Source organism: Emydura macquarii, unplaced genomic scaffold, assembly GCF_026122565.2.
Source record: "Emydura macquarii macquarii isolate MOO-44397 ecotype Brisbane River unplaced genomic scaffold, CSIRO-AGI_Emac_v2 contig_1483, whole genome shotgun sequence".
Classification (NCBI taxonomy): Eukaryota; Metazoa; Chordata; order Testudines; family Chelidae; genus Emydura; species Emydura macquarii.
This window is the reverse complement of record NW_027131620.1, coordinates 17,873,896-17,899,403: the sequence shown is the minus strand read 5'-3', so window position 1 is coordinate 17,899,403 and position 25,508 is coordinate 17,873,896. Positions and strand designations below refer to the sequence as shown.

The 25,508-nt window shown below is 49.3% G+C and overlaps 1 protein-coding gene across 1 annotated transcript in view; it reads left to right on the top strand.

The window, feature by feature from the left end:
* SRC (SRC proto-oncogene, non-receptor tyrosine kinase) overlaps positions 1-25,508 on the top strand; it is a 71,147-nt gene that overhangs the window by 20,905 nt on the left and 24,734 nt on the right. The window contains exons 2-4 of the mRNA XM_067554374.1: positions 12,551-12,625; positions 20,881-21,130; positions 21,484-21,583. Coding sequence (XP_067410475.1) covers positions 20,890-21,130; positions 21,484-21,583 — 341 coding nt within the window. The 5' untranslated portion in view covers positions 12,551-12,625; positions 20,881-20,889. The remainder of the gene's footprint in view (positions 1-12,550; positions 12,626-20,880; positions 21,131-21,483; positions 21,584-25,508) is intronic.

Below are 25,508 nucleotides of genomic sequence, written 5' to 3'. Positions count from 1 at the left end.
TGGTTTTGTGTTGAAATGGTTCAAAGCTGTGTGTCCAAACCTGGAACTCGGAGCAAAGCTTGTGGCTGTGCAGCCTTCCTGGATCAAGCCTAAAGACTGCTTGGCTTTGTGATTCGGAAATGCCCACTCCGCACCCCCACAAATCCAGGCCTGGTGGCTCAGCCTTGCCCTGCAAATCATGCTCTGTTAATGATGTACATTCAGCTGTGTCTGCACGTCTTCTGCCTCCCTACCATACCGCAGACCTACTCACCTACTCTTAATCTTCCTCGCCTATGTGGCAACTAGTTTGTGTCTGGCTCACACGCTTGGGGGTTGTGTGGGTTTGATTAGTCATTAACTGGTGTCTGCAAAGAGCCTGTATGGCTACCTACACTTTGCATGGATTGGCTACGCCAGCACGCAGCTCTCCCCCCTTCCCCCACCCCCCCCAGAGGGAAACACAGTTTGTGCATTCTGACACAGGGGATGGCATCAGTGGAAGCTGGCTGTTTGCTGTGAAGATGCATTGGTTTTCCCTGACCTAGTACAGCTGAAATTAGCAGAGTTCAAGGCTTCTCTCCTGGCAAACCAGGGAATGAGGAGGCAGCTCTGTCTAGGCAGTAGCCTGCTCCTTGGAATCCCTTTAGTGATCACTGGCTCATACCTATACAGAGTACGAGAAGCTCAGTTTTGGCGCATTGGCTTATAGAGCCCACAGACACCCCTCTCCTTCTCCTTTTAAAAAACATTGTATCAAACCTTCCATCTTCAAGCCCCTTGTTAAGTGCATGCTGCACTTAACTGCACACACAGGGCCACTGAGTGGCACAAGGGCCTGGCTTCCACTATTTCATTGCTCTTTAGCTCCAGTGTTCCATCAATCTGTCTCTCTGAACTCTGCTGAAAGAAGATAAATTCAACAGTAATAAGTCACCAGAGCCAGGTGGTATCACCCAAGAGTTTTGAAGGAACTCACATATGAAATTGTAGAACTATAGCTGTGGTATGTAACTAATCACTTAAATCAGCCTCTGTACCAGATGGCTGGAGGATAGCTTAGGAAATGCCATGGGTTTTTAAAAAAAGACTCCAAAGGTGATCTTGGCAATTACAGATTGGTAAGCCTAACTTCAATGTCAGGCAAATTGATTGAAACTATAGTGAAAAACTGAATTATCAGACCCACAGATGAACGTGATATGTTAGAGTAGTCATGGCTTTTGTAAAGGGAAATCATGTCTCACCAATCTATTAGAATTTTTAGAGGGAGTCCTCAAATATGTGGACAAGAGTGATCCAGTGGATATAGCGTACTTGAACTTTCAGAAAGCCTTTGACGAGGTCACTCACCAAAGGCTCTTAAGCAAACTAAGCAGTCATGTATAAGAGGGAAGATCCTCTCATGGATCACTAACTAGCTAAAAGATAGGAAACAAAGGGTAGAAATAAGTTTTCACAGTGGAGAGAGGTAAATTGCAGGGATCCCCAAAGGATCTGTACTGGGATGCATGCTGTTCAATATGTTCATAAATGATCTGGAACAGGGGGTGTGCAGTGAGATGGCGAAATTTGCAGATGATACAAAATTACTCAAGATATCTAAGACCATAGCTGACTGCAAAGAGTTACAAAGGGATCTCACTAAACTAAATGGCAGATGAAATTCAATGTTAAGTGCAAAATAATGCACATTGGGAAAACATAATCCCAAGCATACGTACAAACGGATGGTATCTAACTGTTACGACTCAAGAAAGATCTTGGAGTCACAGTGGATAGTTTTCAGAAAATATCTACTCAACCTGCAGCGGCAGTCAAAAAAGCTAACAATGTTAGGAACCATTTGGAAAGGGATAGTTAATAAGACAGAAATATCATGATGCCACTATATAAATCCATGATACACCCACACCATGAATATTGCATGCGTTTCTGGTTGCCCCATCTGAAAAAGCTATATTGGAATTGTGAAAGATGTAGAGATGAGCAATAAATGATTTAGGGGTATGGAACGGCTTTCCTATGAGGGGAGATTAAAAAGACTGAGACTGTTTATTTTAGAAAAGAGATGGCTAAGGGGGGATATGATAGAAGTCTATGAAACCATGAATGGTGGAGAAAGTGAATAGAAGTGATTTTAACCCATTCACAAAACATAAGAACCAGGGGTCACCTGATGAAATTAATAGGCAGGAGGTTTAAAACAAACATAAGGAGGTACTTCTCCACACAATGCACAGTCAACCTTTGGAAGGCCAAAAGTGTATCCAATTCTCTCTTGAACCCAGTTATATTCATGGAGGATAGGTCCATGGTTATAGTTATTAGCCAAAATGGTTAGGGGTGCAATCTCACTCTCTGAGTGTCCCTAAACCTCTGACTGCCAGAAACTGGGACTGGCCAATGGGATGGATCACTCAGTTGCCTTGTTCTGCTCATTCTGTCTGAAGCATCTGGCACTGGCTGCTATCAGAAGGCAGGATACTGAGCTAGATGGACCATTGGTCTGACCTAGTCTGGCAGCTCTTATGAGGACAGGCAAAGGCTCAGTGGTCACTCTAGGGGAGGGTTTGAGGTACTTCAATATGTTGGAAGCAATTCTACTACAACTTGTTTTCTAGCTGTCATGGATTCTCCTGTGATGTCTATAATGTGCGCACATTGGCAAGGCGGCTATTTCTGCTTCTAAAGGGTGTGGCAATTGGGTTGGGAGGAAAGCACAGTTGTCTGTGTGGTGACTGACTGTCCAGGGCTACCGAGAATCAGTGTCTCTCATGGGGGTGGGGGGCAATGGGATATGCAAGGCTAATACACTAGCCTCCTACTTCTAAAGATCTGAATTCAAATCTCAGAATAAAACCAATGTGAAATGAAGACTCCAGTTGTCCATTAGTGCAAAGTGGCTATCTGCCTCAAACCCTGTCTGTGCTAGAAAAGTAGCCTGGTGCTGACTGTTCATTAGCAAAGGGTCTCCTTGTGACTGTTCATTAGCAAAGGGTCTCATTAGCAAAGGGTTTCCTCTCAAACACGGTAGGAAATGGTGCAGGGGCTAGCATGGATGGATTGATATAGATCCTTTTTGTAGTCTTTAATGGGTTTTGTGTTGTGTTGGTTAATGCTCTCTGAGAATGGATTGGTCACGTCGCCAATAGCAATTTAGAGGCTGTTTTCAGCACCTGCTTGAGGGGACAGATAGGCAAGGTATCTGACTGAAGACTACTGTCAGCAGCATGTAATTTTCCTAATGTAGCTGGATCTCCAGAGTAACAAGAGTCCAGAGGCCCAGGACTGGAATAGCAGGGATGAGGATGGGCCTGGTACATTGACAGATCTGAGGTAGTATTTAGTGTCTGGCTGACTTTTTTCACTACAAGGAATAAACTGTGGGGATTTAGTTCCCGCCCATCACAGAGTTTTGGAGTCAGTTGTATTTACCCACTAAAACGAGCCTCTATTTTTTTCCCTGTTGCTAATGACAGCATGAAGTACAAGGAGGAACCAGCAAGTCTGGGCGAGGCCTGTTTGGAAAGCTGCTGATCCAGGTGTCTGATATGGGAATCAGCCACTTGTCACTCAAGATTGTCACAAACATCAAGATGACACGTAATGCCATGGTTAACATATAGGGGAATGGTACTCACCGTGCCAGTGTGTATGCTCTGTGTCCTCAGACCCTGACAAGTCCTATCGCACAGCATTCTGCTGCAAGTGCAGTAGTTGTGAGTTCTCCCAGAGCATCTCTTTGAACAGCAGTGCACAACACAGCAGCTTCACTTCACTGGTATGGGGACACTCTTTGGTACTTGTGGGTTTATCACCCCTAGCCTAAATGGTCAAAAATGACCCAAATTCAGGTTCCTTCTAAAGGAGCTTGATTTTTTTCAGAGGCAAAATGCCGAGGTAGGGTTACCATCTGTCTGGTTTTTCCCAGATGTTTCCTCTTTTTGGATTCTCCATCCTCTGTCCAGGTGGATGTTTTTCAAATAAGAGGCAGTGTCTGGGATTTTTGCAAGTGGACATTGTCACACAGAAAGAGTCCTGACTGGTCCACTTCCAAATTGGACCCTTTCTCTACAGCTGCCAGATCCTACTCACCCAGGCCCTGACTCCCAGACCTGGGGAGGGGGAGAGGCAAGGAGGTGCTGACAAGATGTCTGTCGCTGTGTCCCAGGCCTGCATCCACTGTGACAGGGAGTGACGCTGCCCCTCACCTCGAAAGTGAAGCTGCAGATATCTCCTCACCCCACATTCCCACCGTGTCCTCTTTGGGAACCTGAAATATGGTAACCCTAAAAATTGGGTCCCTTTTTTATAGTGGCTCAAATTGGGCCCCCAAGACTCTGAAAATGTAGGCTGTGGAGGTTTTGCTTTGAGCCTGGGGTTCAAATGAACTCAATCTGAATGCTAAAGTATGTTGAAACAATGTAGAGGAATCTGGATTAGTCTTGAAGTCATCCAGTGTTTCCACCTCTTGTGACTTATTGCAGGTCTTTTGATAGTGGATATGTTTTTAAACACCCCGAACCTGGAGTCATGGGATATGAGAATCCCACATCTCCCGCCCACCAAAACCCCTAAAAATTCTTGCATGCATGGTTGTGGAGTAAAGCTCAAAGCATAAATCTGGAACAAACTGCCTAGGGAAGTCATGGAAGCTCCCTTAGTGGAGGTTTTCAAAAGGAGGCTGGGTAGCCCTATGTCTTGGATGGTTTAGAAATCCTGCATCTTGGCGGGAGGTTAGACTAGATGACCCTTGCAGTTCCTGCTAACCCTGTGGTACTATGATTCTAACCCCTAATGGTTCAAAAACCCAGAAAGTAACCAATCAATTTTTTTAAATGTCGTCATCTTTAGGGTCTGGGCTCCTGATCTTTGCTTGCATGAGGTTGGCAATACTGCATACAATAAAAACTTGTATGATCCACTCAAAACCCTTTCCTCTCCCTCTGAGTCTTACACACCTGGCCCAGGCTTTGAGACTCTCATTCCACAAATTCCTGCTGGGAAAGGACTCCTCCTCCAGACTGATAGTGCATGTTTCCCTGCCTCTTGTTTTCACTTGGTCCTCTGCCAACTGCAGTCAGTGCTGGGTGTTTACAGATAACTTACATGGACCACTGCCTGCCTATGCAAGTGCTTTCATAACTTACTTGACAAGCCAAAATAATTGCCAGGATTGGCCCTGAAACCTACAAAGACTACAGATGTTCATGCAATAGAGGCAGGGATTACAATCTGTTGCTGCCTGATTATGCAGATTTGTGTATGTTTGTGCTCACAATTTGCTTAGTCAGATAAAGCATCCAAAACTCTTGATTCAATTTTCAGTCTTTTTTAAATTCCTTTTAATGTCTGAATACCCCTATTTCTCCCTCCATGGGGGAGGGGATGGAGTGAATTTGCTTGTTCATTTGATGATCCTTTTCCTTTCCATGACCCATTGGCCTCTGCTAGGTTTGGCTGTGTAGCTTTAATTAAGATGGTTTTAAATTTAACAGGAGCTGACAGGAATGATGGGTGGGGCTAGCCCTTTAATACACTAGTCTGTCTGGCCCTGTGGGAGGTGAGACTGCTCCAGGAGCATGATTTACCATCTTCCCCCATCCCTTCTATTTGTTTTATCTTGGAGAAATTTTAGCTAGATTAAAAGGGATGAGGGAGGAAAGCTATGTTGTCATGGCTGAGTAACGAACGGGGTTCCTTCACTCCTGTCATTGCAATGTAATTGCTGAACGTTACTGAAAGCAACATTCCAGGCAGCAGCACAGAGAATGTCAGGGTTCATAAGTAAGCTGGCTGTTTCACCCCACTTTTGGCCACTCTTGTGGCTTTATTGTGAGCCTTGTGATATTTGGTGTCTTCTTAAAGCTGTGCCTCCTGGAATCAGCAGACATTCTCACAATCATTTTGCATTTGGAAAAAAAAAATAAAACTTCTAGCCCGTTAGGGCTGTGGAGAAAAAATTATATGCATGCCCTGAGTGACCGTCTGGTCTGAGCCTGAAGTGTGCAAAGAAAAGGAAGCCAGTTATTCCTCTTTCAACAGCTTGTGATATTTTGGGGCCTGACTTGTGAATTTTTTTGAAAGCTTGGGGTTGGCTGTGTTGTGAGCTGTGGTGGCCTGAACTCTTCTGGGCAGGGTTTCGCATCCCTGACACTCAGCTGACAATGTCGGAGTGGAATCTCATCGGGCCTATGTGCTTGGTGAGGCAACATGATCTTCTATCTATGGTACTTATCTGGCCCCCATCACCATAGTATCTGAATGCCTCACAGTCCTTAATGCAGCTATCCCCACAACACTGGGCCTGAGAGGCCGGGTAGTGCTATTACCCCCATTTTGGGAAACTGAGGCACAGACTAAGTGATTTGGCCAAGGCCACATACGAAGTCTGGTGGAGCAAGTAATTGAACCAGATCTCCCAAGTCCCAGGCAGCAAGTTAACTACTGGCCTGTTCTTCCTCTTGGAATGAGCTAACTGTCATGATGATGAGAGAGCCTGGGAACAGCCAGATGACTCTGGCATGAGAGGCTCTTTGAACTAACATCATGCTGTTTTGTCTCTTACTGTGATGGGGCCAGTGTGGTCCTTTCCCCTAGTAATGGGCTGCAAAGTGTGGATGTAAACTTGCCCCAAGGTCTTGGCAGCTTAGATCTGAGCATTTGGTTGAGAGCCATCCAACCTCTCTAAGGAGTGCTAAGCGCTCAGGGATGGCCTCATGGCCGGTAAGGGACTGAGCAGCTGAAATCTGTTAACCCCAACTGCATCCTGAAAGAGGATAGCAAATGTCCAGTTGCAGCATGGTAACGTCTCCTGTGGATTGTGCTGCATTACCTATAAGGAAAACACGTGTGTGTATAGAACTTGGGTGTAGGGAGCCTGGGAGAGGGATTGTACTCAGCACAAAATGGCAACTGAATGCTTGAGGGAATGGAAAGGGGACGAGGTTGTTTTGAGGGCGTGCTCATTTGGCAATGGGCTAGTGACAGAGAGCATTCAAATAATGTCCTCATAATACAGCTGTGTAGCTCAAGTGGAATTTATTCCCACTAATACTGGAGGTGTCTGCCTTTGACTCTCCTCTGTGTACAGTGCAAGGAGAGCTGCTGACTCACGTCTGCGTGTCCATCGCTAGTGTGCGGGGCAGCCATGCTTTCTCTTATTTATGTAGCGTGTTGTCTGTAGTGGAGAAGTGAAAGAGGGTACAGTATACACGGGAGCTTGGCACCCTGCCCACCTGTAACCCCTACACTTGGCTCCCATATGGAAAGTGACCCTGGCAACCAAATCATGGACTTTTGGTTAGCAGGACGCGTCAGTTCTGCAGAGGTTGAAGGCACACTGGTCACACATGCTAGTTATGGGGAGGGGGGATTTTCATGCTTGATATAGGAACCACACATTAATGCCAGGATTCTCACCTCTAGCCTCTTAGCATGCTGCCTGGGGGGAGGGAGGTGCATGGGCGTGGCAATCTCATCCTTCTGGGGCCTGATCTCCACCATTCCTAGTGCTCAGGGACTTCTTTGCTTTGGAGATGGTAATATTTCCCCAGGCCTCTGCTTTCCTGCTACAGAAACAAGAATGTGGTATCTCCAGATCTTTGTCTGGTTGCATGTTCCTTCTCTCAGTCATATTAGCCCTTCTGGAAAGGAGACCACTTCCCCTCCCCCATCCCACCCAGAGTCTGAAAAACTGTTTTTAAAAAAAAACAAAAACAAAAAAAACCCACACTGATAGCACTCTGGACTTGAGATATTTAGGTACAACAAGCCTCTCTCTACTCCGGAGCAGTGGGCGGGAGAGTTTCTCTCAAGGAGACAGACTCACTTGAATTCAGCTGGATTTCCTCGGGCTGCAGCCTTCGAAGTGTTGCTCTGTGTCGAGGGAGATGTAAGTCACTGGGGTGATTCTCTTGCCCCTTTCCAACTCCCTGGTTAGCAGCTCCATGAGAAACTCAGGTAGGAGATCCTGGCTCAGTCTAAACTGCTGGGAGACTATCACTTTCAATTCCCCACTCGGGGGTGGCTCTCAATTTGTGAGGGGAAATTCTCTTTTCCCCATGGGTCCTGTAGGAGGCACCAGATGAGACCTGTGGGTATCTTGCCAGCCTCTCAGCTCTATGCTGAAGAAATGCTGCAGTGAGCTGGCGCACATAGGAGAGTACAGCCTGCTGCCTCTCACCTGTTCCATAGGCCCTGTTCTGCCAACAGCTAGTGGAGATACCCCTTAGGTCAGATGGCAGGAGCTATGCTTTGGAACAGGAGGATCTGACCCCACTAGGGACCTGTGTGCTGCATGCTGACAACTGAAGTTCTAGGTTCCTTTGTGTCTGCTCCTACCTGGGGTCTCTTGTTTTACACTTGGATTGTAAGCTCCCTGGGGCAGAGACTGCCTTGCTTGTGTTTTGTGCAGCGCCTGCCACAACGGGGTCTGGGTCCATGACTGAGGCGCAACATAATTAGCTAATGGTCATGGATTTGATAGCCAGGGTGGGAGCAACTTGGTGCGCCCAGTTCCTTAGTGCATGGCTCCATGCCATCTGTACGGAATCTCTCTGGAACAAATACGGTGATGGGCTAGCAGATGGGATGCAGAGCCTACACTGAATTGCAGGCCACTCCGGGGCCTCTGGGCCAGCCGCTCCAAAGGAATGAGAGCTGGCCAGGTCTTGAGGCATTTCCAGAGTGTTAATTTTTACCCTCCATATGCCAACACTTTGTTTTCACACCCCGTGGCTCATTCAATTAACAATCTCGCAGCTTTCCAGATTTGCTATGGGGGGGAAGAGAGGAAATGCTGTTCTAAGCACCATGATCTGAACCACACTGAACTATGCAGCTGAACGTCTTGTTTTTAATTGCTTTTTGAGGGCGGGGGGTGGGGGTGGAGGCCACTTGCTAAGGTCTGTCTTGTTCTGTCTCCTGAGGACAGGAATTGCATGTCTCAGCTTATCCATACCTTCCCCCTCCAGCTCTTTCCCCTCTGTTTGGTCTTAATCAGTGCCACAGCTTGGGGCGGGTGGAGGGTAGCAGTTGGAGGGAAGAGCTGTGTTGAAAATCTGGAACTGGACCTTGGGGAAACGTTCCTCTTGGTTGCTGGGAAATGGCCTTGCAAAACAAGTAACAGGAAGATCTGGATCACAAGCTCCTTCGCTACTTGGTATCTCGCTTACCACGACAACAGTATCTGTGGAAGCTGGCCATTTCAAGTCTCTTTGGACAGGGCCTGTAAGCTGACACGATTTGGCAGAACAAAGATGGGCAGAGCAGGCTATGATGTCTTCATCCCAGGCAGGGTGGCAGCATGGTTGTCTGTCTGGTTAGAGCACAAGACTCGAGCTGGGCAATCCTAGCTCCATCACTGCTTTACTGTGATCTTGGGCAGGTCTGTTAACCTGTATGTGCCTCAGTATGTTTGTGTGAAATGGGGATAATGCTTAAACCAGGGGTGGTGACTAATCCTTTAGAGTTTGAAAGAAGGTGGTAGGAGGGAAGTGCCTTATTAGTGCATTACTTGTTAGTACAGTTCTGCCCATCAACTATCCTGAATTAGAATGGAGGTCTTTCAACACGGACAAGCTGACATCTGTGGTATGGCCTGCTGGACAGGTGCTGGGCTGAGATTCAAGAGCCTTGGGTTCTGATCTGAACCCAACTCTGCCACTGACATAGTGGGCAAGTCATTTCACTGCCTCTATTTTCCCTTCTGTAAAAACACGGCAAACTCAAATGCTTTGAGATCTTGGGATGGACTGTGCACTGGCTTCCTCTAAACCTAAAGAAGAGTCCATGACTTCTCAAAATCCCCAGACAAGATTTTGCAAAAATTGTTTCCACACTTCCAAGAGCGGATAGTGCAATGCTAATAAGAGGGTGAAATCCTGGCCCTACTGACTTCAGTGGGGCTAGGACTTCACCCCACATCTTTAGAGTCCTAGTCCAGTGTCTGTCCCTGAATTGTTACAACCTTACATATCTTTCCAACCAGACCTGTAATCCATCTCTTTTCACCTGACTGACTTTTTTTCTGTATCTTGTGATATTAAATTCCATCATTCACTGGTGGCATCTCGTCTGATCAGACACGCTGATCAGCTCAAGCCATGAGGTTTTTTAAATGTAATTCGGACTAGCCAACCATCTTGCTAAATACAGCGAAACGCTAATACTGTTTTTAAATATAAATTTTTGGCTGATGCCCAGTAATAAGTACAACTAGGAAGATTCCCTATCCAGAACTTCACGGTAGCTCTAACAGAATCAGATAGAGCCAAGAGATGCAGCCTCCATGGAGCTGTCAAATGCAATAGAGTATGTATGTGGGAAGGGAGCCTTATTTGTATGTACTGCAATCCTGAGTTGAGACTGTAACTTGAAATCCATGCATCATGCTGTGCAATTATTTCTAGCAAATATTAGTCAAGTACAAATTACAAACTGTTCTGTCTTAGAGAGCTGTCAATCAAATGCTGCTTATTATCCTAATCAAACTCACTAAAAATAGTGGCAAAACTTATTAGCAGGGGGAAGGGAGGGATATCCAAATAAAACTGTGCTGTAGCACATCTGCTGCATGTTAACCACCGTACTCAATCTGCCAGCCAAAATATCCTAGTGGGAATGATTTGGTTGAGATGGTTGGATCTGCACAGACCCTGGCAATAAAAGCCATTTTTCATATCCACCCCAATGCAACAGAATACTAAAAAACAAACCAAAAAACCCCACGACTTTTGCCTTTGCCATCCCACCTTGTCTTGGGATCTTGTTAATTCTCAAGCTAAGCAGATCAGGCTGGGTCAGGTCTTGGATGAAAGATTTCAAAGGCAATCTTAGGTAGTTGGGAGCACTGTGATATCTCATTTGGTCCTTGCATATACTGGCTCTTTATAAAACCTTTGATTTGTGCAGATCTGCTGCTGGGAGTTCTCAGGTAAAAAGTACAGGCAGCCACGAGTATCTAGCTCAGCTCTGAGCCAGGTTAGATGACACTGTGGTAAACATACCAGCGACTGATCTATTCTAGTGCACCCATCATTGCTAACATCAATGGTGCTCCATGGCTTTGCCTACACTAGTTGTTTTTTTTTTTTTTTTTTAAATACAAGTTTTGTCATTTGGGTGAAATGTGAAATCATTTCTGGCTGGGCCATTTCTCATAATAAAAGATCCCATAGCACTTTAAGATAAGGATGTTGCTCAAGGTGCCCTAGCTAAACCCCAAATTCAATCATTCTAGTCTGAGTTTCCCCTGCATTTTCAAACAGATAGTGCTGTACCTCCACTGAGAGTCTTCGAATTGTTGAGCATTGTTGTAGCTACTGCGTTCACACCAGACGTGGCTCCGTTTCATGGTAGCTTAAATGTTCTCTCTCTCCCCCTCTCCCCCCAATGGACTGAAGCTCAGTAGGGATGTTTGTGGTGCTTTGAGATCCTCTGCAAGTTGCTACAGAAGTACAAAATGAGTGACTTGGCGGCTTTTAAACTCCAACTTCTTGTGTCCCTGTTCGGGTGGGGGGTAGAAGAAGAATTCTCTGAAGGCGAAACTCCAACCCTAATAACCACTCCAGAGAGTGAGTGACCTGTGTGGACATGGAGTGATGTGACTGGACACAGATCACATCGGGAAGACTCTAAGTGATGCGTCTGAAAGGATTTGCTTTCCAAATAAATTCTAGAATTTCTAGAATAAATTGAGTCCAAAGGGGTCCAGGAGGCTAATGGACGCCCGAGCATGCTCAGCGAATGGGACTTAAACTGATTTCTACCCCCTAAGACCTGAGCCTCCATGTTCACACAGGATTTGGGGATGTTTTGGGTGGTGTATTGGGCCTATCTGCTCTACCATTCCCTGTCCTTTCTGGGGGCAGGACTTGCGTTGTCCAGCCAGTACAACAGGAAATCTGCATCTGTGCACGGGGCTGATTAGGATGCTGTGTGCAGGCTAGTTGGGGGGTGGGGTCTGTGTCTGAACTCCTTGAGATGAAACCCACAATTCCTCTGAAGAGAAGCAGCAGCTCTGGGCCCTGTGCTGGCCCTCCAGGCTCCTGCAGGGAGCAGTTTGTCACCGTGTGGTGACGATGCTCTGTCACAAGCAGACGCTCATTCAGGCACAAGCTCAGCTGGATAGCCCTGGGCTCCCACCGACAACCTCCCCTTCCTTACCCCGATGATTTGATGAAGTGGAGCAGAGACTCGTCCCCTTTTTGCACATGACAAATCAGAGAGGCAGATGTTGGCTGGCTGTTGTGTGCTTCAGAGACCCAGCAAGGTAGAAAGCTCTTGCAGAAGGTGAGGAGGTTGGAGAACACAGCCTCACTGGCTTTGATTAGCCCTTCCTGAGGAGTGGGGAGAGCGTCTCTTGGCCAGATCGGGAGGCTGAGGGGCAGCCCTCCTGGGGGGGGGGAGGCAGCATGAAACTGATCTCAAGCTGGAGTACCGAAAGCTGCAAGCATGGGGCAATCTGTGCCAGGAAGGAGGCCAGGCAGCATCACTGCCATGGGGCATGCAGTGAGCAGCGTATTGAGAACTCGGTGCTAACCTTTCACTTTTATTTGTGTCTCAGATTCCTGAATACCTGAGGTGACTCTACGTACGTCTACCCTGCCCCTGTGGAAAGGCTGTAGCCGGACAGATCTAGGTAAGACCTCTCTCTTTTCCTTTTAGGGCTGAGGGGAGAAGAGGGTCTGAAAGTTCTGCCAGTAAATATTCAACAGATCACAAGGTGAAAGCGAAATCCTCTAGTTAGACACACTTAGATCCTTAGGCAATAGGTACCTTTAGATGGGTGGATTTAGTCCCAGATCAGGTACAGTGCAGGATGCACTACCAGGTTCAGCCAGGTATGGAAAAAAGCAGCAGCTGTTGGTTTGGTTTCTCTCATATCAGCTGATGCTTCCAGAGCAGACACCACTGGCTGCACTAAACTGGGCATGATGCTTTTGGTTCCAACTGGCCTGTTGGACATACAGCTGAGACCTTACAACTCATCTCACCAATGGCCTCAAACCCTTCAGTTGTGATTTATTCCCTTGATCTGAAACCAAAAGAGGGCTCCTGCAGGCCTGAGCTTGCCTTCTGTGCTAATTCAACTGCTGAAAAGCCTGCCTTATTACATATACTAAATCTAACCAGCCAGAAGCAAGTGTTTGGGAATGCTGGGTGCTCTCCATAACACTGCACTTCACCTTGGTATGGGGTAAGGGAACTTTCAAATGAAAGATTCTTTGAGATTCTAACTGCTGACAAACCAGGTGTGCACTGGAACCCCAAATATCTTTTTTTTTTTTTCCCCACTTGACAATCTAGTGCTGCATTGTTTGGTTGTTTGTTTGATTTAACTGGGGGAAATGATGGGACAAGCAAGATTTTTTTGTTTGTTTGGGGGGAGGATGGGCATGGGAGGCAGGAAATGTCCAAATAAACAGATTCTGGTCACTCCTGAAAAGGGATAGCACTTTGTTCCCTCCTCTCCCAGCCCAAAATCGGCTTTTTTGTTTCATTATCGTACAGCTGTGCACGTCGTTTGGAGCCCATCAGGCGGTAAATTCTTTGGGACAGGGACCGTCTTTTTGTTCTCTGTGTTGTACAGTGCCGAGCACATTGGGGTCCTGGCCCGTGATTGGGGATCCCAGGTGCTGCCACAATACAAGTCAGATGTAGTAACTGCCTTTGGGATGGCGATTCAGGCAGCTTCCTCCTTGTGCCTGAAGCCTGGACACATTTTTTGCAGATTCCAATTATCCAAGCAGTTCGCCTTGGTAGTGTGGTGGGCTCAGGGGAACCAGTGCCTGGAAAAGCATGCTAGGAACCACAGCAGAGACCATGGTGCTGTGCGGACATTTGTCTTCCAAGTTCTTCCTGTAACCTGCCTTGCCCGGGAGGCAAAAGGCTGTAGGCTAAGAGGGCTGTAGATTCACTTGCTGTATTCTCTCCTTCCCCTCCTCAGTCTCTCTACTCCCTTCTCTCTTTCATGGCTCATTCTTTCTGCCCCGCCTGGCAGGGTGTTTCTCATCTCTCACAGTCGCCCCAGAGACCTTCGTGCACTGATTCCTGGACAGGTCATTAATAAAGCCTTTCTCTGAGGCCTCCCCTGGGCCACTCTTTAGCAATACAAATTCCTCTGCTAGACTAGTGGAATAGGCATTGAGCCCATCCAGGTTTTATCAGGAGGGGGTGGCTGGAGATCTCCGCTTTCACAACACTGCTGCAGCTTCCTCCTGGCTGGCAGGCAGAGGTTGGAATTTTAACCCTGTCCTTGCCGGAGACGTGACAGCGCAGCTGCCTCCAGCGGTTGGCAGTTCGGTTTCTGTCTGTGTGGTGACTTACTGCCCACAGCCAGGTCTCGATGGGTCACCATTAGCTGGAGGGTTGGCATTGCCTGTCAGAGGCACAGCTCTTTCCCCACAGGTTGCCTCGCGATGACCTGACATGACTTCTCTTTTGCTCAGGGAGGGGAGGAGGAGGACTATTCTGGCAGCATCTCCGGGAGGGGGGAATGACCGTTGGGCCACTGCCTTGGGGCGGGCGCTTGGCCTGCTGAGAAGCCAGAGGGTATCTGAGGAATGTTGAGGCTCACGGTATCCATTGCTGCTGGTACCGCCTCTTATGGGAACTAAACAGTGTTCTCGCATGATGGAGTCTTGGGTCCGATGGCCTTTCCCCCTCCCCCTCCATGCTGTGATCCTGCAGTGTGTACGCGGTGGAGGTTTCCTAGGATAAGATTTGGGGGGATGGGAGGGTGGGCTAGCTGCCTGCCACACATCTAGGATTTATAAATCTGGTGTTATAGAAAGCACCACCTGAGTGAACTTGCCATTCAGTCTGTCTCTGTCTGTCTGGGTTGCCAATGGAGGCTGGGCTCCAAGAGAGGACCTGCTATTGTATTAACAGGGGGAGCCAGTGTAAAAGGCGCTGAGCTGGTGTAGTAGGGATGGGACAGAGGAAAGCGTGGGAAGTACCGAACGTGAGGGTGGGCGTAAAGGAAGAGGAACAGCCCCAGAACAGGTTTGAGCTGCTCACCTCTCCCTCACCACACCCTGAATTCTGCCCCACTCTGAGCCTGGTGGTGTCTGGCTCCTCTTTGTCTTCTGTACCCTGTCCGTGCCATTGTTTCCCTCACTCCAGCAGAGCAGCAGGACTAAAGGCAGCGCCTGTGCTGATCTGGTGCCCTACAGCACTTGCGTTTGGGTCTGTGTGTTCTGTCTCTGCAGCCAAAGCCCTGGCACAGCCTGCATGAGGGAGAGGCCAGATTACACCTGGGCAGAGCAGCGCTCGCTGTGATTCAGCACAAGACCAAAGATCCCTTTTTTTGAAAGGGGTAAACCTGTGGAAAGGATGGGGGTTTCCAGCATCCATGACTCTAAGCCAAGGCACAAACTGTGTGCGCACTGGTGGAAAGTACTGGGTATGGAGCCCTCCCTCCAGGGCAGTGGTCCCCAGACTTTTCCTCTCCCTCCCCCCGCCCCCCTTGCCAATAATAGAATGTGTCTGCACCCCTCTCCTGGCCAGGGGTGGTGGCTGGGGCAGGAGCGTGGGGCTGCAGGTGGGGCCTTCATGGAGCTGAGGGCAGAGCAGGACTGGTGGTGCTCCCTCACTGCGCCCTTGTGGGGGTTGGCCCAGGCCCTGCCGTGCCCCTCCCCCAGACTTTCCTCTGCACCCCCCTTAGGGGGGCCCACCCCACAATTTGGGGACCACTGCTCTAGGGGCTATTTGTGCCATGGTCTCTTGGCCTGGATAGTCCCTGATACACTTCCACGCTGGATGTTGTGCTGCCTCTAGCTCCATGCTTTCATCGGTGACTTCCCAAGGTATGCCCACCCGGAACGGCGCCTACCAGCTGGACTCGTGCCACGGGGCAGTAGTTCGAAGTGGTTAGGGGAAGGGAAAGTTCAGGACTCTTTATCTCTCCCAATCAGGTCCCTGTAAATGGACAAGGAGTCTCTTGAGAGAGACTGCATGGGGACAGATAGGATGCAGGGACCAGAAGTAAATCAGTGACCATTGGCGTTGATGTGGCAACCACAGCCCCTTGCATCTGCCTTTCATTGAAAGGCTGGGGCCCGTGGCGCCCTTTGCGTTCTGTGACTGTTGCATGAAGAGGGCCAGGCAGGGAACTTCCAGTGGTGGTCAGAATAACCGCTGCACTGGTCAGTCATTGTAGCATGGGAAGGTCTTGTGCAAACTTCGCCCATCCCAGCTGAGGGGATCTGCAGAGTCATACCAGTCCCAGTCCTTTCCTGTGCAGACACGGCCACTGTGCCATAACACGCCTCACTCGTGATTGTGGGGCAGGACGGAAATTCCCAGGAGTCTGAAACAAGGGCATCAAAACTTGTGCTGCCTCTTTGGAAACTATGCTGAGGCCCCATCTCCAGAGGTGACCAGTGACCAACCTGCCCACCTGACAGAGGATTATGGTTCTAGCCATGTCTGAGTGGCTGTTGCTGGGTGCTTTAGATGAAGGGCTAAATCCCCCAGTGCACCTAATTCCTATGATCTAGGGTGGGAGTCTGGCTCCTGAGGCATGAGAATGATAGGTCTTGTTATATTGTATTCTAGCCAGTGCAACTGCAGGGGTGGCTCTTACCCATGTAAAGTTCCTGCTCCTCGGCTGAAGCCTGGTCCAACAAGCCCTTTATTTCAGTGAGTTGCAGTGATGTCATACCAGCAAGCTCCTGTGGGACCCAGTCGCCCTGTGAGTGGTGAAGTGTCAGGGTCCCATCTCCCACTCCCTTTGCCCATCATCTTCCCAGGTGGTCATCCTCTCTGGGCCAAGTTCACTGCTAGTGTAACTGATTTCGGCAGAGGAAGAAAGGAAGAATTTGGCCCATTATCTATCTGTCTTCTCCTGATCTGGGGAAGCCCCAATGAAATACTCTGAAAAGGAGCAGGGACTGTGATGCGTTACAGCAGGGTTAAGTTAGGCCTATTGTCTATCTTTCAGAGACTCGCTCACTAACCAGGCCAAAAGAAAGTGACTCAGAAAGATTAGGAAAAATCCCTGCCTTACAAACAGACCATGTTACGAGACTTAGTCTTTTTCCGTCCAGGGAAGTGGTGTTTCCAGGGGAAATTCTGAGCCGACTTGGGTACTTGTGACTGCCCATGCAATGGTGGAAAGCAAGCAGTGTGGTTAGGCCCCATCCTGCATTGTGCATGTCGTCTCCTCCCTTTGCACATGGATGGAATTTAGTAGGGCAGAATCTAGTAATGGGAGACCTGAATCACCTGAGACAAAGGTAGGAAAAAACAAAAAGTCTGACCTGGGGGCAAGAAGAAGATGCCATTGCTACAGAAGTTTCTTGGCCTGCCCAAGGATTGTATTTTCTGTATTCCTGTAACGCTGTCAGTCTGAGGCTCTCAAAGGACTTTGCGCAGCATTGCGAGGCTTAGTCCGTTAATGTTTGAAGTAAAGAAATACTAGCCTAGTTTCCCAGATGGGAAGGGAAAACTAAGGGGAAGTGACTTGCGCAAGGTCTCCCAATGTCAGAGCCAGATAGAAAACTCTGGTCTCCTGATTCCTGGGTAGAAAGCAATGGAGCTACTCATGATAAGGTTAATTATGTGTGTGGATGTGTTTGTAGAGTCAGGGCCAGAATTATGCTCCCTCAATCTAGAGGTTAGAAGTGAGTGGATGACACCATCTTTTTCAGAAACAAAGGGAGTTTAGTGTGAAGACAGGATCTAATAATAAAGACCAGGTGGCCGAATTCATTCCATTGGAATGAAGGTGTATGTAGCTTCCTGAAGCAAAGGCCCATAAACCCACTTGGGTCTAACAGATCCTACTTTGCAGAAATCATAAGTGGAGATGAGGTTCCTCAACTGGAATACTGGCTCAGAACCTCCTTGGTTCTGTATCGGTGTGTGGTGTATTGAAGACAGTGCTGGGGCTGCAAGCTGTCCCTTTAAGAGAAAGGGGCTGGACAGAGTTCTTGATCCTGCTTATAGGCCCAGTAGCAAAGCATGTGGCTGCAAAAAGTGTAATCGATTGGCGTCAGTCAGTCTGTTTTAAAGCTAGGTGGGGTGAATTATGCGGCCCCATCTTAGGGAGCAGCCTGTTTTCTTTCTTTGGGTTCTTGTGCGTTATTTCTGAATTGGAAGAAATAAAGTAGTGTTACGTTGCAATGTTCCAGCCAGAGTATTTGTTTTTATCTAATTTCTTTGTCTGATATGACCATCAAAACAATCTAAACTTGAACTTCTTGGCTCACACCCTTCTATAAGCTTCTGTCAGAGAGAAGTGGAGGTCAGAAAAGACCATTCTGAGCTTCCAGCCTGGCCCCATGCATTTTACAGGATCCCTTGCTACTTCCTTCTGCACTGCTTCATCTAACCTGCTCTGCTCTCTGCACCACATGTGTCTCTGCCACCTCCTCTGGCCCTTAGACAACTGCTCTGCTTAGTAGGAACACTCTCTCCCTCCAAATGATCTAGCCTAAATACTTCCTTCTGTAGCTTCAGGACACTGCTGTGTATCCTGCCATCTTCTGAGACCACGAATAATTCCCTTCCTTCATGTATACTGCTACTTTGAAGGTATTTATAATTACACACACCCCCTAACTAGAACTCTTTATTTATTTTAATGCTCAACTCCTGAGGGGGTAGTTTGTTGCATACTGTAGGCTCCTTGTGGGTAGCAGGCTCTCTCTCCCAATCATAAGGGTTTTTTGTTTTTGTTTTTTTAAATCCCATCTGTCCAGTGATGATCCAGCAGTTGAATGTCTGAACTCCTGATATTTCACATGGCTATAACTTGTGAAAGTTCATCTGACGTCTCTTCTCCTGCCTGTCCCCTAATAGGGACATTGAATGGAACCTTTGTACGTAACAAAGTCTCCTACCGGACGCGATTACCACCCTCTGCTGGGTGTCCCCTGGGACATTCTTGTCAGTCACAACGCGATGTGGGGTGTTGTCATGATGAAGTGCCAGTGATCCCATGAGTCCTGCTTTCAGAATGCTGGGCTGCCTCTTTAAAGCTGGGATAATTCTGCAGATTATGGGACAGGCGGGAACCTTCACTGCTGCTCAGGAGAGCTTTGTGGGAGGGAGAAATCCAAAGGAGGAACATGCCAAAGGCTTTTTTGGAAGGCAGTGGCAGTATCACATCTCAAATGGCTCTAGGCAGGGCCGGATTAACAAGGCAAGAGGCCCACAGAGCAGTGCATGCCTGGGCTACGCCAGCCTGGGCCCCCGCAGCAAGCACCCAGGGGAGGGGAGAGCGCCACGGGAGCGGGGAGCAGGCAGCTAGTGCAGGCTCTGAGAGAAACCCCTGGTGCCAGTCCCATTGGGACTTCAAGGGCAGGATGCGCTGGGGGGTCACTGCAGCCCAGCCTCAGCTCCATCCCGCCGCGTGGGTGCCCCGCTGCCCTCCAGCCACTGGGGAAAGAAGGAAGCCAGAGGCGCAGGAAAATTTATTTATTTATTTATTTATTTATTTATTTTCCTGGGCTGCTGCAAGGTCCAGGGAGGAAGCTGGCTCCAGACCTGCCCGCTCCACATGCTGGCTCAGCGCCGCGCTGCCTGCAGCCCCTCCTGGTGGGGGCGCTCCAGCCATCCCGCCTCTGGGCATGGTGCTTGCGGACTGGGGGCCAGCAGTGGCTCCCCCCACCCCACACTGCTGTTGAGTGCTGTGGCAATCACGGGAATGCCGGCCTACCACGATGCCACCATTCAGCCTGAGTGGCTCAGCCAGGGAGGGTGGTTGGAGGTCCCATGGCCTCGGGGCGGCTCCAGTTGCAGCATGCACATCCCTCACTCCCCAGCCTCATGTGACTGATCATTCACCACTGAGTCCGGAGCTCTCCCCAGGCTCCCCATCTCTGCATGGGGCATCCCCCAGCTCCCCTGCACAGATAATTATGGGGGTTTTTTGCAGAGTCCCCCTTAGCCTGGGGCCCTGGGCTGCAGCCCCTAAAGCCCCTGCGTTAATCCAGACCTGGCTCTAGGATTTTGGAGACCTTCCTCCCCAGCCTTGGCATGATCTGCAGACAAGAGCCTGTCTGGTGCCAGGTGAGCAGTGGGTGCTGGCCCTTTACCCCATATCCTACCTGCCCCCAAAGGGGCTGTCAGCTGACCACTCTGAATCTGTTCCCACTGTCCAGGTTTCCCACATAGCAATGCACAGGCATGATGGGACCAGCAGGCCCTCTGCAAAGCATGGGTGTGAGGGGATGAAGGGGGGAAAGTGGGCCCCTGCAGGAGTCGATGTCTGAACACTTCACCTGTTGAGTGGGGGTGGCCTGAGGGGAGCAGGGGAGTTCAGAGCTATCTCTAAATGTTGGAGTCCAGGACTTTTCTCTTCTAGCTGAGTTAGGGCAGACAGTCTTCAGATCCTATACCTGAGGTCCTGATTGCTTATAGGCCATAAATTTCCCATAGAGTTCCTGGCCAGATTTGCCCTGGCCAGATTTGAACTCCGGGAAGTGCATTCTGCTTAGCTGAAGCTCCTGCTGCTGTGTGGAATTGGATCTTCTGTAGTATATGGTGGCTGATGCCAGCATCTCGCCCCAGGGAAGGCTGCTTGGAAGTGTTGGGTGGCATGTGTTTCCCTAAACACTCCTGACCTCTGGATCTGAGCTTTGTGGCTAGGCCAGCGTCTGTCTAGTTTCTCACTTGTGCTCAGCATTATTCATTCTATTGTCATGCCATTAAGTACTTTGGCACTTGGATTATTGCTTACAGCGTGCAATGGGCCTGTTTCACTAGCGAATACAGGGAAGTGGGAGACTGGCTTACTGAATGAAGCCCCTCCCAGGGCGGCAGTGATGGAAGGTCTGCCAGCCGAACAGTGATTGGTTGGCCAGACCGCAGTCCAGGCTCTTGTAGGCAGACATTGGTGTTGCCCTGACCCCAGGGAGCAGCTTAACCCATTGTCTCCCCTTCCAGTTTTGGACCATGGGGAGCAGCAAGAGTAAACCCAAAGACCCCAGCCAGAGGAGACGCAGCCTGGAATCTGCCGAGAACGCCCACCATGGCGGCTACTCTTCCTCTCAAACGCCCAGCAAGATGCCTGTCCCCGACGCCCATCGGACCCCCAACCGTTCCTTCGGGAGCATGGCTGCTGAGCCGAAGCTCTTCGGCGGCTTCAATACGTCCGACACAGTCACGTCCCCGCAGCACTCAGGGGCGTTAGCTGGTCAGTATGACTTCAGCTTGGACCTGCCGGAGGAGGAGGACGGGTGGCTGGAGGCTCTGGGAAGAGGGAGGGTGTTAATTCATCCTCATCTAGCGCTTGGCTTCCTTCTATCTGGGGAGAGTGCTGGACCCCGAGCCTTAGGCTGGAGGAGGAGGGGGGGAGTCACAAAATGGCAGGTGGGTGCCATTTTTGCTGGGTGTGAGGAAGGCGGCAGTGGAGAATCCCACTGTGCAAAGGCTGCCCTTAGGAAAGCAGAGGCTGTGGCAGCTCCAGTGGACGGCTAATTGCCACTGGGGGCAAATGCTTCCTGGAGTGGGAGGGCGGCCAACATGATGAGTTTGGGTCTGTTTCAGGCGGAGTCACCACCTTTGTGGCCCTCTACGACTATGAGTCACGGACGGAAACCGACCTTTCCTTCAAGAAAGGGGAGCGCCTCCAAATCGTTAACAACACGTAAGTGTGTCTGCCTCCTCGCCAGGCTGGGGTCTCCAGTGGCGAGGTTCGGCCCCTTGCTACTCGGGAGCTCTGCTGATAACATTCCTGGACCAGAGTTGCTCTTCTCCCTCTTACGTCTCCTCTTTCTTCCCTGTTTAGCCCCAGGCTGGCCACTTTGGTAGTGTGGTGTTTGTATGTGGCTCCTCTGGGATCCTGCCCCCTTCCCGAGGCCTGGTGATGTGGCTGTCCGGCAGAGGAGGCTGGGCTGTGCCAGTGGAGAAGCCCCTGAGTTAGACCGAGGGGATTTATCAAGAGCTCCACAGGGCTCCTGCGGCTGCCCGGGAGCATGGGGCCCAAACTCGATCCATGGAGCAGGCTGTGCGGCACTAGGTGGTGGTGGGCAGCCAGTGGGATCCCCTGACCTCTCCCATTCAAGCAGCCTCCCATCTTACCTACCTAACCCTGCACCCCAGGGTTGAGATGGTTCTCTGCAGTGCTGCCCAGAGCCCTGGCCGAAGGGCGTCTTGCTAGAGAGGCTCCAGTCCCTCCCTGCGAGGAGGCAGTGAAAGGAAACTGACCTGCTCTAAGAAGCATGCCTGTGACTTGAGTCATCTGATGCTGGGGGGGTGGCTTTCCCCTGCTGTGTGAAATAATGGTGCCCCCCCCCGTCTCTGTCCCCAGCGTGAGCTCTGAACGTTGTGTAGCTAGGGGCAGTCAGTGAATGCACCTCAGTTGGTTTGACAGGCATCCTACAGCCCATGCAGAGTCTCCCAGGTGCCAGGGAAGTGGGTAACGAGCACCGGCCAGCCCTGCAGGAGGATGGGCTGAGAAGATTGCGAAGTCCTCTGTGTCTCCACGTGGAGCCTTGCAGTGTGTGTGTTTGGGGGGGGCGGGGCGGGAAGAAGGGGAGGGGTTTGGTGCCAAGGAAATGGCATTAACCCTTGCACCCTGCGCTGAGGGAGCTGAAGTGGGGCAGCTGAATGAAGCATTTGGGCAATTCTGGGGGTTACTGGGTTAGTCTCTTCTGAGAGCTGGGGCCTTCATCTGGCCCGTCCTCCCTAGTGCTAGGGCAGGGTTGGTGGTCTGGAGCTAGAGGAGGCTTGTCTCAAGCTGTGAGATAATCTGGCAGTCTGTGCTCTGGGAAGGTCCCGGAGGGACACAGCGAAGGGGTGCTGGGCAGTACCAGGAAGTGAGGGGTGTGCAATCAAATGGCGTCTTCCATGAGAACAATCACTAAAGTAACCACAGTCCCCTCAAACTGAGATGCACAGAGGTGAAGTGACATGCCCAAGGCCGCAGAGAGAGTGGGTGTTTGACTCGAGTTCCTGGCTCTCGTTTCTGTGCTTGGACCACTTCCTGGGTCCCCTCCATAAGCTGAGAAAGAGCCCTCTGCTGCTGATGCTGTGGAGAAGGATTGCCGGTTGTTTCTCTGGCTGCTTGGCGCATCTAACGTATCTGTGGCCGAGCAAAAGGTTAGGTGCTTTCTGGGCTGAGCCAGACCTGGAGGCTCTTATTTAAAGATGCATCTTTAGGAAAAACTAAAGCTGATCCTGGTGTTGGGAGCAGGCCTCTAGACTGAGCCAGAATTGGGTTCCACCCTGACTCTCCAAAGCAAACCATCAACAGCAGGTATTGTCCTGTTACTTGTGATGACCCAGTTTTGGGGCAGCCTAGCTGCCAAATCTCCCCTCTGCCTAGCGGCAGCATCCTCTCCCACCTTGAAATAAATTGCACTTCTCGGGGGGTTTATTGTGCTGTCCTATCCTCTGTTACTGACAGCGTCACTTGAGGCTACTGGGCCCCAAACCCTTTCTGATTGCCTCCATAAGATCTCTCCCCAGACGCTTCTTTCCCAGTCATTCTTCCACAGAGTCTGCGCGGGTGCAGCATCTCTAATCTAAGCCCTGTCTTTTTCTCTCCTGCACAACATGCTTTCATTTAGGAGAAAAGTGGATGTCAGGTTTGTATCTCTGATTTTTTTACTTTAAAGCCAACTTCCTTCCCGGGGGTGGCTAAAGGGCAGCTGGGGCAGGGGTTGTTTGGTGTTCCATTTATGGTCCATGGTCACAGTTGCGTATGGAACCCCCTTGGGTTTTTTTTCCCAATGGAGTTAATAGGTTTGTTTTAAAACTACTAAATAGCCCTTCCTAGATCTGTGTCCCTGTACCGAGGTGGTGTGAATTCAGTCCCCTCATCTCGTCCAGGTCTGGCACCTTCCCCCACCCCCCATCCCTTCCCAACAAAGCACTTCCGGCATGTTTGTTCTCTCTCCCCTTTTTTGTTTCTCCTGTTCATCCAAGCCACCAGTGCACCATGCTTTTGACTAGCAATGGGGGATGCAGGCAGTGCTTCCACCCTGCCTCCCTGAAATGCCAGACACTGCACCTCTGGCTGTGTTAATCCCTTCAGCAGCCCCAGTAGCATTCTTGCCAGTTCTCTATGCTGCACATAGCACGCCGCATGCAGTTGGAAATAAGATGGTGCAAAGGGCACAGGAGGAGAGATGTTGAATTTGTTCTTTGTTGGAACCAAGTGTGGGCTTTTTAATAAGTGTGCATGCACAGGCAAGCCTGTCAATAAATACATTTCAGAGCTCTTAAGGTGTGCTGGCCAAATAGCCATGCTTCAAGGAACTTGCATACTCTGCTGGCAAAGGCTGTGCTGTAGGAGACATATCTGCCTGGATTCTTACTCTTTTCCCTGCCACAGTCTTAAAACTGAGGAAATTAAAATGTGAAGGGAACACTTAAAGATTGCACAATCAAACACTAGCAGATCAGTGAGGTTTCTCCTGCTTTGTTACTTGTGCAGTGTTGCCCAAATGAAATTTTTCAGTTCTCAGCTCCTATAGTGTTGGTTATTAACTCAAGCCATAAAATCTCTAATGTGCAAAGGGGCTGAGTTCAATATTGAAGAAGAAACCTTAACTTTGGGAGTTTCCTGATGCCTTTTTTTTTTTGAACATTGACTTCTGCAATCTTAATTTTGTACTAACGTTAGCTTATGTTTCTAATGGGTACCCCAAAAAGGAGAAATCTGCCTATTGGGAATTCTGAATTGTGCAAATATCTGGGGGAAATTCCCCCTCTTGCACAACTCTCTTCTTTCCATCGGAATTACATTTGCATTCGATCATTATTGTGGTTTTTTTCCAAAGTGTGTGTGTGTGTATCTTTGTACATGCTGTAGCAACTGAGAGCAAAACGGCTATCTCTGCAGGCAGGTAGAGCTCTTGGAAATTTTAAGGTGCAGTACACAGGAGAAAAGACATCAGTTTCAAGCTAAATACCCCACAGTATCCACTGTAACTGCATTGCTGCGACCTTCGCTTTACCACAGGAAAAAATGTCTTTAGAAAGCAGCCTCATGCAATGCTGGTAGGGGAGTGAACAACCTATAGTTAATCTTCTGCCTAACACACTGAGATGTGCAGACATTCCTGGGATAATAACCACCCACCTTGTCAAGCATTCTTGCTGACCTCGCAGTATAGCTGGCACTCTAGCCACATGTTCTAAACGCAGTTAGCCCAAAACCTAGTGATTTTGTTTTCCTTTTGCAAAGTATCATTAGAAAAATATGTGGCAGATGGAAAATCTTGCCTGGCGATACATCCAGGCCCTCTGGTATTGGCACTAGTCGTGTAACCTCTCGTGAAACTTGGCTGGTTGAATGGGTTACAAACTCCAGCCCACGCCTGGTTTTGAATCAATGTGGGTTGGTTTATGGGTTTGCTCCGAAACCACACAGAGCTCAGTGTCTTCATCAGTTTTCCTCTGGAGTTGCTGATCTTGTTTTGACTCAGTTAAACTTGAGGGGAAGAATCCATATGCTTGAAGTGAGAGAGGACAATTGCCTGGACTCCTGTGTCTCCCATCCTCGGGTTAAAGAGGAGGGTCTAAAGTGCATAGCATTTAGGACATGACTAAACCTTTACAAAGCT